This window comes from Hibiscus syriacus, unplaced genomic scaffold (assembly GCF_006381635.1).
Source record: "Hibiscus syriacus cultivar Baekdansim isolate YM2019G1 unplaced genomic scaffold, ASM638163v2 tig00112864_pilon, whole genome shotgun sequence".
Lineage (NCBI taxonomy): Eukaryota > Viridiplantae > Streptophyta > Magnoliopsida > Malvales > Malvaceae > Hibiscus > Hibiscus syriacus.
In genome coordinates this window covers 417,453-433,331 of record NW_024063414.1, presented here as the reverse complement: position 1 = coordinate 433,331, position 15,879 = coordinate 417,453, and the positions used below count along the sequence as shown (strand labels likewise).

Here is a 15,879-nt window from a genome sequence, read left to right as displayed (position 1 = left end):
CATCAATTAATGATGGTGTTTTATATCATAGAATGGATTTCACATCTAAAGAAGAAGCAATTATGCAATTAAGAATTATAATATTCATAATTCAGTTCACTCCAGAGTCGACTGATCTACTACTGAAAATTATGTCTGTTATTGTGTCTAACGTGATAACGATTTCATCTAGATGGTTCGTATTTCAAAGAGAAAGAAGACCAACATATGGGAACTATCAAAATACATCGACCCTCTACATGTTGTGCGTAGGGGATTAACGAGGACCATTGAAACTTGGACTCCAACGTCATTTGCCAAGCCATCATGCACTTGGTTAAAGTAAGCACCCACGTACCTATTGTAGTGTTGATTTCTATAATACAATCTCAATATGGGTACACTATCTCCTACAAAAAATGTGGAAAGAAAAACATAATATCATTATAAAACTAGATGATTAATGAAATTCATCTTACAACGAACTACCCAATTGGTTTAATCTGATTCAACGACTTAATCCTGAGACAGTAGTTGAGTTCGAAACTTGCCATGCCTACCACAATGATTGAGTTCTTTAAGATCGCTGCCAATTTCACCGTGTTTTTTGACTTACCCACAATGCATTAATGTAGTCAAATATTATAAACTCATTCTCCAAAATAATGGTACATTATTGTATGGGAAATACAAGCAAGTTTTATTATTGGCAGTTGTCCAAGACGGTAATCGCAACATTCTTCCCATTACCTTTGCCCTTGTTGAAGGAAAATATACGAAGTCTTGGGCTTTTTTCCTAAGAAATCTACGGCTACGTGTCATCACCCGGTACCATATTTGTATAATTTCATATCGAGGAGCTGGGATCAAAGTAGCAATGGACTCTTTGGGTCCAATGTGGAAACCCCCAAACATCCAACATCGTCTCTGGATTCCACATATTACTGTAAACTATCATGGGAGATATAAGAAGAATGATGAACGACAATTAATTATATGCATGGGTATGTTACATTTTTCCCAATTTCATTTCACTCATTTTCATTTTTTTATGCTAACTACTTCATTTTGCTTAGGTTACGAACTCTCACCTCAAATGTTTTAGGATATGCTTCATGAATTGCGAGGAAAAAAATAACATGGATACAATTACATTAACGAAATCAGCAAAGAAAAGTGGACAAACGCATACGATAGTGGATATCGATATGGATATATGAAAACCAACTTGGCTGAGATAATCAATTCAACCTTAAAGGGGCCCGTCATTTACCAGTGACTGCTTTGGCTAAAACAATGTATTTCCGTTTGGGTCAACTTTTTGTCAAGCTCGGGGGACAAGCTCTTGCTTGGATACAAAACGCTCATGTTTATTACCCACGATTAGTAGCAGATCTATAACAAAAGGTTGCAACATCAAACAACATATCTGTAATAAGTTTTCCTCGCACCCAAGAATTATTTCGGGTTATAGAAATGCCACGACCCGTGCAAGGGATTGAATCTAACTCTTTCAGAGTTAATCTAAGGGAAAGATGTTGTGATTGTGGGTTTTTCCGAGCTTTGAAGTATACATGCTCCCATGTCATAGCAGCTTGCTCATTTTCATCAAGACTATAAGCGTTATGTCTATCCTGTATACCAACTTTCTGAAGTATTAAAGGTATATGAATATGATTTCCCCCCATAGATAATGAAAAAGAACCAAATAAAGTTCAGACTTGGATTCCAATTATACTGAATCCAAACTTATTAAGGGAGTCAGGTCATCCAAAATTCACTCAAATTCATTGTGATATGGATATTCAAGAGATGTCAAGACAATACTTATATAATCATATCATCTTATGTTTCAATTTATGTTATTACATTTCCTTTTAGTTTCGATTAATGTGATTTCAGCTTTTTTATTTCTTATGTCTATGTATTTCTTACAATCTAATATACAACTAAAAACACAAACATTCTAACATACAACCAATTTTAAACTTATTTAAAAATTCTAAACCATACAAATATAACCTAAACCACTAATCAAAACCTTAAAATCGTCTTAAACTAAAACCCTAAATCTAAAACTACTGATCAAAGGAGGCGCGTGCCGCGCCATTCAAAGAAGACACGTTTCCTAGGACGCAACTTAGGTGGGAGGCATATTTCATGCGATACGCTTTCTCCTTCCACCACCAATCGTGTATTCCGTGTACATCATCTCATTCTCTCTCTTGAAAAAGAGTGTTATATCGAAAAATAATTAGAAATAGATATATGGTAGGTGAATTTTTTAAGGAATGTAATTTTTTTTTTTTTGGTAAAAAGAGTATCTCGGATCTTTTTTACTTTTATCGTCTGAGTTCTAATAAAAGGGTTTAGGGAAAAAATCATCTTTGAATTTTTGATTGGATTGAGGGGGGAAAAGATGATGAGAAGAGAACAGGAAAGCCATCGACATCAGGATCAGCAATCCAGGGTATTCTACGAGCTGTCGATTTTGGTTATGAATCTTATACGGTCGCCGCCGGTTCCTTTCACCGATCAATCTTCGGTGTCGGAGAGGAGGTCTAATATTCTAGATGTATCGACGATATCTCCGGCGGGATTCGTTTGGCTGATGCTGGTCATATCGGTTGCGATGATGCTGTGTGGATCGGTCACTTTCTTTATAGGGTTCATGTTGATGCCTTGGGTTGTTGGTTTGTTAATGGTGTTTTACGTTGCTGGGATTGTTTCCGTCATTTCCCTGTTGGGTCGTTCTATTGTTCGCATCGCCTTGGCCCCTCTTTCACCTCGAAAACATATTCCTGGTAATTGTTTTTTTTTCTTCCTTTTCTTCATTGGGATTTGATAACTAGGGAGGAAAAATCATATCCTGTTCTAGATTATCTAGTTTGATTTCTTCAATTCCATAATAGTAGTGTCAATATGCTATAGGAACTGTGATGGTCGATTGAATGCTGAATGAAAAATGTTTATATTGTTTATCAGAGTACTAAATAGATCGTTGTGGATTGAATCTCATTTTCCCCGAGTTATCAATGCATATGATCTGTTCAACTTTCTGCTGAAATCTAGCATTAGATGACGATGATGGTGTTTTTTGTTTATCAAACTTGAAGCAGACTGGCTGCATTGAGCTTGTGGTTGAATAAGTCTAACCTGTAGCCGGGGTTCATCATGATATCAAATTGTTGACAATATTTTGAACCATAGCTTAATTCTGTATCTGATATGTCTTCTCTTGGTATTGCTTTGTTATTGGTTGTGTTTTGTATTGAATGTATTCAACATTTGCTAGATTGCTGATACACGATTTTGTTTCGAACCAAACTGATTCTTCTATTACAGCATGGTAGATTGTTTGTGAAGAGAAAAGGTGGTGGGGAGGCCTTTGATAGATTAAGAATCGAGCAGCACATTTGGGTTCTAGCAAGTGATGCCATACAGGGTTGGGGGCGGATGAATTTACCAGGCTACTTCGGGTACCGAAACTGGAAAATTCAGACGGCTCTTGATTTGGGATGTTAGCTGAACTAGGTGAATATTTTTATTTTTTTTGAAAGATGAACCAGGTGAATATTGTTTAGCTGAAATAGTGACTTTGTAAATTATTTTTCACCTTACCCGTGTGTATTGTATTCTTATTTACCAGGAAAAAGAAACCATGGGGGAGTGGGTTGATTTCCATATTGTTTTCTTATTGGATTTGTATTGCACAAATGCAGTTAACCAGCACGGATAATGCTTATCCAAACTGGCAAACATGGCATTTGACAATGTCCAAGGACAGGTCAAATAAAGAGGCTTTGCAGTTGCTGTTGCATTTACACTACGCAACTCTTTCATGCTTATCCTAATACTCATCTACATGATGGATGCTTGGTGGTTATGAATATGGACAGCGTAAATGAATATTAGTCTTAGATTTTTCTCAAGGATGAGGCACTTAACAGGTGCTGCGGATGAAACTTGTTCTTAAAGCTTGTTTGACTGATATAATTAACTAGTATATTTGAGACTCATTCTTAAACAGATGAATCCGCTTAAAAATTGTCAAAATCTAAACTTAAAAGCAACTTTTTGACACAAGATTGAAGAGCACCTTTCAAAGGATTCTTTAGAATTCATAGGACGTTCTTCAAATATTTTTTTTATGTTCTTTTAGAGATTTCTTGGGGTCTTGATTAATTGATTTAATCGAATGGTTTGGGGCTTATCTCCTTTTGTATAGGAAGAAGGGTTCAAACTATTGCAGCGGCTAGACCGTGTGATGGTCATGATTTGTTTCAGTGTTGTATAATGGATTTGTGATACTGACCATGGCAGACCTTGTAGCAGCCGCGCTCCGTTCAGCTACACAGCCTCATGAGGGCAAGCTGTTGATGTTCCGATGAGCACATAGCAAAGTTACTGTAGGTCCATCCTGTGATGGTTTTCCCACTTCCTAGAGACACGATTCCTGCAAAATAACGATATATGGTGCCAGCTGAAACTGTCATGACCCATGGAGGAAGTATGTGTTCCACCTTGCCGCGCCGGTAGCATCATAAAAAAAATAATACTCTATCAACATAGTCCGTGCCAGCCGCAGTGGAGGAAGTATGTGTTCCACCTTCCATGACCTTCAATGTCCCTAGCAGAGTTCATGCATTAGATTATCAGAATGCATCACTGGGTGCGAACATTCGAATCATGAAACACGATGCCCCAGGAGCCTTGGATCTTGACCATCCTGGTTCAAATTGAATGCGTAGTTGTAGTCGACGAACGCCTTGGCTACTATGTCTGGATCTTAAAAAAGAACAACCATTAATATGATATCAAAATTGTATATAATTATAAAATGTAACTTTATATTAAAATATAAATAAATATGAGACATGCACGCAAATCGTGAAACTTCCTGGTATGATTGCTCAGCTTCGAATGGTTTCGACACATATCCGTCCATTCCACACCGTAGGCATTCATCATGCGTGGCCCGGATATCATCTGCGGTCATAGCCAAAATTGGTACATGCCAGTTCAAAACATTATTATAAGCTTGGACCGATGAGTGGATACGATTATTGATATTCTGTTCTGAATCCCGAATTCTCTTTGTAGCTTCAAACCTGTAAAATGCCAAGACATCATAAAAGGCAACATCAATGCGAATTAAACCAACAAGAAAATATTATTTTTTTCTCTTATTTTGTAAGGCTTTAAAGCTCACTTCAGCTGCATAAGTTCGTTTTAATGCAATCAGGGGATTACGTACCCATCCATTTCAGGCATTTGAATATCCATGAAACAGGCATCGAACTGGTGAGGTGGGGTAAGCGGTTCAATGGCTTGCATTCCGCTTGAAGCGCTAACCACATCAACTTCGTATTTCTTCAAGGCAGCGGAAGCTACTTTTAGGTTCACATTGTTGTCATCTACAATTAGAATTTTTCTCCCGAGATGAAGATTCCTAAGAGACAGACTTGGTAACTACCCATTACGAGGATTCCCTTTGTTCCCATCATCCATGGCTCGTTGTAGAGATGCCGCTAACATGCTAGCCCTCAAGGGCTTCGGGATGACGGTCAAGTTACAAACACCGGAAGTAGTAGGATTTGCTCGGGAAGAGCTGATAGAATTAGACAAAAGGAATACCTTCGGAGGGTACTATGATCTATTTTCTCCAAGTTATTGATGAAGAAAGACGAACTGTTTGGGTCTCGATTCCAAACCTCCTGTTCAATGAGAACCATGTGTATAACATTACTCCCCTGGCTTATAATAGATAAACCTTGTTTCCAATTGGAAACTACTTCAACATGAATTCCCAGCCGCTGGATATGATATCTCGACACTTTGGCCCGGACAGGTCTAGGATCCACAACTAATGCTCCCATCCCACGAAACTCTGAGGATACTGAGTTGGTCTGGTTGTCGATTCGCTGGCTTTTGTACTCCTTTGAACTAGAGGAGCTGCTAGTGAAAACAGCAGTCAATGTAAAGGTGGAACCAATCTTAGGAATACTAACAAAACCGATTTCTCCTTTCATTAGATTAACCAAACACTTGCTTATGCTTAGTCCAATGCCCGTGCCCCCATGTGTTCGGGAAATAGAAGGGCCAAATTGCATAAAAGGCGTGAAAACTCGAGACTGTGCTTCTATAGGGATTCCTTCTCCTGTATCTTCAACCGATATAATAAGATGAATGCTGTCAGAGAGAGGCTGAATGGATTCTTCTTGACTGAAAGTTCGAAATCCTTTCCAGCTCTGAACTCTATCCGCAATAGGGAAGCCACTCAAGGTATGCTTTGGCGAAGATTCTGTCTCAACTTCTATTAAATCAATTACCTCCTCCATGAGATGAACCGTAACACGGATGTGCCCTTTCTCAGTCAACTGCACAAATAAGTAAACGAGTTCAAGCAACTAAAGCGTAATCCAAACAACCAAACTTAAAGTGAAACATCCACAAGACGGAATTAAATGATTTAGGAAAGCTTTCTTAATTCCCAACAAGCTTTATATAATTAAATGGAAAACCAATCACATACTTTAATCGAGTTTCCCATTAGATTGGTGATTATTTGTCTGAATCTCCCAGGATCACCAATTTGTTGGAAATAAAACACTCACACAAACAACTTTTATTGAAACTCAAACAAATATTACAAGAGTACTCTCACTCAAAAACAAGAACTACAACTCACTCTTATAAGACTTTGCTTCTTCACTCACTTAGAAGCTCTTAATTTTTCTTGATGCTTAAAACTAAAATGGGAAGGGGTATTTATACTACTCAAGAACAATCCTACACCACACAAATAAACTAATTTAAACCATTACAAATTCAACAAATATCTAACTCTCACCTAACTAAATTGATGTAAGCAATGACATCATTAATTAAATGATGTAAGCAATGACATCTTTAATTAAATGATGTAAGTAATGACATCAATTTAGTTTGGGTTTGGGTTTAGGCTCCCATAATGGATCAAGTTTATGATCCAACACCCTCCCTTAAACTTGATCTCGTGACCCCTAGTAGGTTCCTTAATCTTAAGAAGTCTTCGCTGGTCAGTGGCTTGGTAAAAATATCAGCAACTTGATCTTGTGACTTCACATATTCAACTTCCACATCTTTTCTTGCAACACACTCCCTTATATAGTGGTAGCGAATATCAATGTGCTTGCTTCGATCATGGAATACTGGATTCTTCGCTAAGGCAATGGCTGACTTGTTGTCGACACAAACCTTGGTAGGCTCTTCTTGTATCAAACCAATCTCCTTCAATAGATTTCTAAGCCAAATTGCATGACAAACACATGAGGTAGCAGCAACATATTCCGCTTCACAAGTGGACAATGTGACAATCGGTTGTTTCTTTGACATCCATGTGAATGCAATATCTCCCATGAAAAATACGAATCCAGTAGTGCTCCTTCGATTATCTATGTCTCCACCCCAATCACTGTCACTATATCCAACAAGCTTGTAATCATTAGAAACTGAATAGAACAAGCCAAAGTCAATTGTACCTTTCAGATAGCGAAGAATTCTCTTTGCAGCTTTAAAATGGGTGGTTGTTGGGGATTCCATGTAGCGACTAACCAATCCAACTGCGTGAAGAATATCGGGTCTCGTGCAAGTTAGATAGCGTAGACTTCCTACCAAACTTTTGAAGAATGTTGGATCTACACTTTCGCCTTCTTCATGTTTGGTCATCTTGATCCCGTATTCTGCCGGTGTGCTTATTGGCTTACAGTTCTCCATCTTGAACTTCTTCAGTATCTCATTTGCATAGCTTTCCTGTGAAATGAAAATTCCATCATTTTGTTGCTTAACTTCAATGCCAAGGTAGTACGCCATGAGCCCCATGTCTGTCATCTCGAATTCTTTCATCATCACATCCTTGAATTCATTAAACATGCTTGGGTTGCTTCCAGTGAAGATCAAATCGTCCACGTAGAGGCACACGATCAAAATATCTTCATCTTTGATCTTGATATATAGAGCATGCTCGTAGGGACATTTGTTGAAACCATTCTCTTGGAAGTACTTGTCGATTCGGCTATTTCATGCCCTTGGTGCTTGTTTTAGTCCGTAAAGAGCCTTCTTCAACTTCAACACCTTGTCTTCATGCCCTTTGACTTCATAGCCTGATGGTTGCTGAATGTAAAGTTCCTCTTCAAGAACTCCATTTAGGAAGGCGGACTTTACATCCATCTGTTGTATCTTCCACTTGTTTTGAGCTGCCAAAGAAATGATTAGTCTGATAGTCTCCAATCGAGCAACAGGAGCAAATACCTCATCATAGTCAATTTCAGCCTTTTGACTATAGCCTTTAGCAACTAGCCTCGCCTTGTGCCTTTCAATCTCTCCTTTGGCATTTTGCTTTGTTTTGTACACCCATTTGACACCTATCGCCTTATGTCCCTTGGGAAGTGAGGTAAGTTCCCATGTGTCATTCTTCTCGATGGCCTTGATTTCTTCGTCCATCGCATCTCTCCATTTCTTTTCTTGTACCGCTTCTTGAAAGCTCACTGGTTCACAATCGGCAAACAAACAAAATAATGTAAGATTATCTTGTCGTTCAGTTACCTCATAGAGATCTCTAAGGCTTCTTGTGCGTTGCACAACTCTTTCACTTTGACTCCCACTTGACGATGATGAAGGTGATGAGTCTCCTTGAGTGGTTGATGTTGGTGAAGTGGGTGGAGTTGCAAGCTCTTGTTGAGATTCATCTAGTTGCTCCCTCATTGTCTGCTCATCTTATTCAAACAGAGGAAAGAAATTGAAGTCATCTGTATGAGAGTTAAAATCCCATTCTCCTTCTTCGTTGAAGACCACATCTCGACTAATCACAAACTTCTTATTGTCTGGATTGTACAACTTGTAGCCCTTCGAATTAGCATCATAGCCGATGAAGATAAAACTCTCGCTTTTATCATCAAGCTTCGTTCTTCTCTTGTCTGGTACGTGAACATGGGCTATACTTCCAAAGGTTCTCAAGTGAGAAATGCCAGGCTTTCTTCCACTCCATGCCTCTTGCGGTGTCTTTCCCCATACACTTCTTGTTGGAGATCGATTTGACAAGTAGACTGCACACGATACTGCTTCCGCCCAAAATTCTTTGGGTAGTTTCTTGCTTTTGAGCATGCTTCGTGCCATGTCGAGGATTGTTCTATTCTTTCTTTCTGCCACACCATTTTGCTGGGGGGATCTAGGAACTGTCATTGGTCGACGAATTCCATTTGCTTCACAAAACTCTTGAAACTCCCTGGAAGTAAATTCTCCACCTCGATCGGATCTCATGGCTTTGATCTTTCTACCGCTTTCTCTCTCCACTGCTGCTTTGAACTTCTTGAAGACTTCAAAAACTTATGACTTCTGTTTCAAGAAATATACCCAGGTTTTTCTTGAAAAATCATCAATGAAGAGAAGAAAATAGTTATTGTTACCGAGAGAGCTTGGCTTGATCGGTCCACACACATCGGTATGGATGAGCTCAAGTGGCTTCTTAGCTCTTGTCTCTGACTCCTTTGGAAAGCTTTTCCTGAATTGTTTCCCGACTAGACACCCTTCACAGAGCTGGTCAGGATGGTTGATGTGAGGTAGTCCTTTTACCATCTCCTTCTTAGATAATAGCTCTAGACCTCCAAAATTGAGATGCCCAAATCGAAGATGCCAAAGCCATGATGCATCTTTGTAGCAAGCTTTCAGGCACTTTGCAACATCATTTTGTATGTTGATCAAGAACATTCTATTCTTTGACATCGGCACTTTAGCAATGAAGTTATTCTTATCATCTTTTATAGAAAGATTATAATTATTTATATGAATATCATAACCTTTCTCTACCAGTTGCCCTAAACTTAAAATGTTACTTTTCATATTGGGCACATAGTAGACATTTGAAATAAATTGATGTCTCCCATCTTTCAAACGGATAAGAATGTTACCTCTCCCTTTCACTGCTATTGTGGAATCATCTCCAAACGAAACATTTCCACTTACTGACTCGTCTAGCTCCACAAACATGTCTTTCCTTCCACACATGTGATTGCTTGCACCACTGTCAAGATACCAGGAATTTGCTTGGCCACCATCAGTTTCCTTTCGTGCTAGAAGAAGAGTTTCTTTGCCATCTGTCTTTTCCTCCACGTAATTGGCCTTCTCCTCAATTTTGTTGTTGGGAGCTCTACATTCTGAAGCATAATGCCCAAATTTTTGACAATTATAACATCGAATTTGAGATTTGTCATACTTTGAGTTTGGATTAATTCTTCCACGGCCTCATGTTGAGCTTTCTCCTTTCTCATAGTTATTGTTGGAATTGTTATTGTTGTAATTCCAGCCTCGTCCACGACCTCGACTTCCACCTCGTCCATGGCCTCTACCTCTGCCTTGGCCACGTTGGTTTCTATCATTGCGTTGGCTCTCATGCATATCCTTGAGTTGCAGCTTGAGGAGTTGCTCAGTAAACTCATGCTTCTTTTTATGCTTCTCTTCGTATGCTTGCAATGATCCTTGGAGCTGTTCGATCTTCATTTCTTCCAAGTCTTTAGTTTCTTCAATCGTCACGACGATGTGCTCAAATTTGGGATCCAACGAACGGAGTATCTTCTCTATTATCCTCACATCGTCTAACTTTTCACCATTTCTTTTTAATTGATTAGAAACAGCTACTACTCTTGAGAAATAATCTGAAATAGACTCAGATGCTTTCATGTTTAAGGATTCGAATTCACCTCTTAATGTTTGGAGACGAACCTTCTTCACTTGCTCGGATCCTTTGTAAGAGGTTTGCAGCTTCTCCCACGTTTTCTTGCTAGAGCTTGCACTTGAAATCTTTTCAAAACCATCATCATCTAATGCTTGATAGATGAGGTAGAGAGCCTTCTTGTCTCTCTTTCTTGAATCCTTCAAAGTTGTCTTTTGATCTGGTGTAAAAGTAGCAAAAGCATCATCATCCGCAGGCTCGTTATAGCCTTTCTCTATGATATCCCACACATCTTGTGATCCAAGAAGTGCCTTCATTTTGATACTCCAATTGTCGTAGTTGTTGTTGTTGAGTGTCGGAACTTGGAATGGTGCCATACCATTTGCCATATCTCTCAATATAATGAGATTTTGTAAAATCCGATTGCACGGATGAATCCGGAACGATGAAAAAAAACTTTGGAGGGACTTGGACAACTCGGTCAAGGGCTCCAACTCGGCTGACTCGGCTCAACTCGGTGAGTCAACTCGATTTTCTGGCAGCAGTCTTCCGGCGGTGCGTGGCGGTGCGTCAGAACTCAGATTGAGAAAATTCTGGCGGCGTCGTATTCCTCTCGTCGAGACCTTCGATCTTTCCAACTCTCTCTGATGCCACTTTGTTGGAAATAAAACACTCACACAAACAACTTTTATTGAAACTCAAACAAATATTACAAGAGTACTCTCACTCAAAAACAAGAACTACAACTCACTCTTATAAGACTTTGCTTCTTCACTCACTTAGAAGCTCTTAATTTTTTCTTGATGCTTAAAACTAAAATGGGAAGGGGTATTTATACTACTCAAGAACAATCCTACAACACAAATAAACTAATTTAAACCATTACAAATTCAACAAATATCTAACTCTCACCTAACTAAATTGATGTAAGCAATGACATCATTAATTAAATGATGTAAGCAATGACATCTTTAATTAAATGATGTAAGTAATGACATCAATTTAGTTTGGGTTTGGGTTTAGGCTCCCATAATGGATCAAGTTTATGATCCAACACAATTAGCATCTCGGGAACTCGATCAGAAATGTAAACCTCTTATAAGATTAAGTTACCCCCCGTTGTATGGACACAGACAGCAATGAAAATTATATAAAGGTTGGTATGCTCTTAAAAAGGGTCAATCTTTTGTTTTTAAAGAAAATAACAGAATTTATATTGAACAGAAACAGGTTGAACAGTAGAGGTGCATTTCAAAGAGTAGGTGAAACCGAGATCAAAAGGTGATCCAAGACTGATGGACTACCTGCAGCGCATCTCATGCTTTCCGAAAGGATCTCCAAAATTAAGGTGGCTAACAAGCTCCAACCCGTCATCTGATGCATTTGAACCATACATACTGATAGGGTGAGACTGATTGGTTGTGTCCAACACATTAACGAGGATAGTTTGTTTACTTGCAAGCTGATGTAGCAACTTCTCCACGAGTGACTCAACATCGAAGACTCCACCAAGATACCTGATTGAGAAATGATGGTCTAAAGATAACTTCTTGATAGCTAATGTGATCTACTTATCCAAACCATTAACTAGGCATCACATCAGAGACCTTTTATCAAAAAATAGCTTGTTTCACTTTTTTTCGTCATTGCACGTATTTTGATTTATGCATACGGTCAATTTAGAGTTCTTAAGCTATCAGATTTCTTCTAACAACTTTTAACTGTTTTATGCATGCATGCATGTGCGTTTACAGAGATGGGAAGCTTAAGGCGTTCAGCTTCCTACTAGTATCTTGTAAAATAAAGGGAACATCGGTTAAATATTCCTACTTTTTGTTCACAGTGAAAACATACCCATCAGTTCCTTGAACCCTTTCACTAGGAGTTGCATTCGAGGGAAGATCCCTCTTGTAGACCGCAAATGTCAAAATAACTCCAAGATGATTTGTTTTGAGACCCCCTTTCCTGATTTTCTTTATTCAACCAGTGACAGTGCTCTTGAGAAACTAAAAGTACTTAATTAGGTTCTCGGTGCAACTTTCAGTGCAATTTATCAGTTTTGGGTATGTAAAAAATAAACCTTTTAAAAGAGTAAATCCACTTACCTTTCCCGACAGCAGATCCATAGAAACCACATGTGATATGATATCCTGTGCAAAGATAACAGGCACATATTCTTCCTGAACTGGTGATGGTTCCAAGAGGTCGGGATTATAGTCATCCTTATGAACTGGATTTTGTTCAAGTGTATCCATCCTCTTAATAGTCCAGCCTTGATGACTCTCAAATTGTTCCCTTTCAGAGTGAAGCACCCTTACAGCATATGCCACGCCACTAGTGAGGGGCCTCTCAAAAGGAGTTCGCTCCGTGTACCTCGCAAAAATTGTCTACACATCCATGAAGTGAGCTCCCTTTATGGACTTAAAAACAAGTAATCATAGTACCCACAACTAAAGCCACTTGAATATTTTCCTGTGTAATAAGCTAAAAACAACCGCGTTTAACAATCTGAAGCAAGAATGATTATCAATTTGACAAAATTCTTATTCGATATAAAATTCAAAGTATCGATTTCAGTTGAATTTGAATAATTAAAGACAGTCAAAAACATCAGGTTGGTGTCACATTTCATATAGATAGAGCAAATTAAATTGCCATACAAGACTAGTTCCATTCTAAACTAAGAGCAACAAGATTAATCACTTTGAACCAAGCATACGACAGAGTAAATAAACCATGGCAATCAAGCACAACAAATGCATAATCACTTTCAATCAAGCATGCGACAGTAATTAAGGACAACAAACACATAATATCTCATCTCAACTAGTTCTATAATCCCGACTAAAGGTTACATGGAGAGGAAATAACTTGCCTGATCAATAGCAGAAGGGAATTTGTCATGGTGGAAAGTCGAGATCAAAATCGATATGGCCTGGATATGGTTCATGCTCACATTAAACTGATCCTGCAACATCCGAGCTCTCTCATCGCACATGCTAGCGAGCGTCTCCTTCCTCTTCTCGGTAGCTTGAGAGCTCATATAACAGAAGATCCAAATGGAAACCACAGTCCAACAAATCACCCAGGAAAGCAAGAGCTTCCTTCACCAAGACTCGCTAACTCTCTCGGAACCAATGAACTGGTAGTAACGAGGTGGAGCTTCAAACCACAGTTGAGATTTTATCCCATAATTTGAACCACATCCTAGTACAACCATTATCACCAAGGAGACTAGCCTCGGTGCACTAATTTCTTGTCTTTGACAAAAATGAATTTAATAATTAAAAAAACACGATATTATACAAAACTATAATATAAAATACATAAAAACACTAATTTTCATATATTTGCCACGTAAGCACTACGGGAGCCTTCCCCTGTCTTGCGTCTTATCCTATACTTTCCTCCGTTGTACGCTTGCGGGTGTTCGGCCATTGACCAACGAACAGCCACTTCTTTTAGAAAAACAAAGGATGAAGGAACATGTTCACATTAGAACAAATTTTGGCAAGATCGGTATTTTTATTAAAATTCAAATTTTCTTTGATTAATTATTTAATTTAACATTGATATTTATTTTAAAATTCTATTTGTATTCATTCCATTTAAAATTCTATGTTATTAATATATATGTTTATACTTTTAAGAGACGATCACCCTTCAAATTACCTCGATCCTCCCTTAATCTGATCTTTCTGTAGTTTGCTCGCGAGCGACCGACGTCATAGAACCCTGAATAACCGGATGTATCAGTTAAATCGTATCGTGTTCAGCCTTTTTTTTTTATGTGTAAATCATGGTTGACGATCAGTTTAACGTGTAAAAAGTGAATCCAAAAGAGCTACGACCCGTAGAGTAGATAAAAGAACATAAAGGGCACGCCTTTCCTAACATGAAACTCATCATGACGGGAGATGAACTTGGAATATGCAGATAATGACGGCCACAACACGTGGCATTCATCCAACACTGAAAAAGTGACCTTTCTTTTCTTTTTCTCTCTCTCCTTTTCACACATGGTTGACAATCAGCACCATGGCTGGTGCAGAAAGCACTTGCAGCAGTTTGGTTGGTCATTGTAGTCGCAATCTGCAGGCCAAGCAAATGTGGTAGTTTCAATCATTGTTGTTTCAGTAAAAGGAAAGTGACACTAAGAGGAAGACATCAATCTCCCTATCACAATTATTACATGCAACAAGTGATCAAGTTCATTGGTGAGTGGTGACTGGTGAGGACATTACACAAGCTCCACTCTTTTTGCCCTTTTAGAAATATTCTATATTTTTAAATTTTGTGTATAACTTCTTAAACATATATATATATACGTTATACGTATTCTTCGTTTGTAATTCTGAGAGTAGTAGAATAGTACAAGGGTGGGCATATCTTTATGCACCTTCACCCTACTTTTGCATGTCTGCTAAGCATAATTTAGCATCCATAACTCTTTAGGGACATTATGTATCAATAGACATATCAAAGAAGGTATTATATCAGCAATTTAAATGATGAAAACTTCAGTTTGAAGATTGAAGAGACTAAATTACAAAGTTTCAGATCAATGGGATGAGTTAAAAGCTTTTAACTCAAACTAAGAGATAATTGCTTCATGTTAGATGGATATGTCATATGATAAAATAGTCCCATAGCTTTCATTTGCATACATATGCAGTTCATGAGCTGAGTAGAGCTTCTAGAGAAAGTTATCGAGACATGTATGTATGTATATTCATCACTATCAAATCATGGCAACATGCACCCAACCTCCTATTCCTTTAGGAAATGCTCCAGCTCTCCATTTTCTTTAAAGATATTTGAATTCTACATTTATATTTAACATCTATTATAATTATTGTATGGGAATATGATCTTTCAAAAACTCGACAATTCTAAAAATAAAAAAATAAAAAAATGAATATATTTATCTTATATACTTTTTCATATCTAAAAATTAATATTCCAGTCCAAACAATATAAAAAGTTGGTTTTTTTTTTTGGCCCATTAGGTCATGCGGGTGAAAAATTAGCCAATTAGGCTATCTCCAAAATTATTTTGGGATCTACGGAAAATGTAACAGTGCAAGGCAAACTCGTTACGACCACATGACGAGTTATGATAAAATATAAATTATTTTATTAGATTTTGTGACGTCAGAATGACAAATTTCAATAAAAATATATTTTACACA

At 38.0% G+C, this 15,879-nt stretch overlaps 1 protein-coding gene, 1 long non-coding RNA gene and 1 pseudogene across 2 annotated transcripts; 2 read left to right on the top strand and 1 right to left on the bottom strand.

Annotated features, from left to right (window-relative positions):
• Positions 1-1,264: 1,264 nt before the first annotated feature.
• Positions 1,265-3,549, top strand: LOC120184356. Its single transcript, XM_039188850.1, has 3 exons — positions 1,265-1,277; positions 2,399-2,783; positions 3,325-3,549. Exons 2-3 carry the CDS (start codon positions 2,399-2,401, stop codon positions 3,330-3,332), a joined length of 393 nt encoding a protein of 130 aa, XP_039044781.1. The 5' UTR covers positions 1,265-1,277; the 3' UTR covers positions 3,333-3,549.
• A 537-nt stretch (positions 3,550-4,086) lies between these two features.
• Positions 4,087-13,935, bottom strand: LOC120184268 (annotated as a pseudogene).
• LOC120184358 lies at positions 12,003-12,501 on the top strand. Its single transcript, XR_005522011.1, has 2 exons — positions 12,003-12,221; positions 12,381-12,501. It is a non-coding gene; the product is annotated as an uncharacterized LOC120184358 (long non-coding RNA).
• Positions 13,936-15,879: the final 1,944 nt, after the last annotated feature.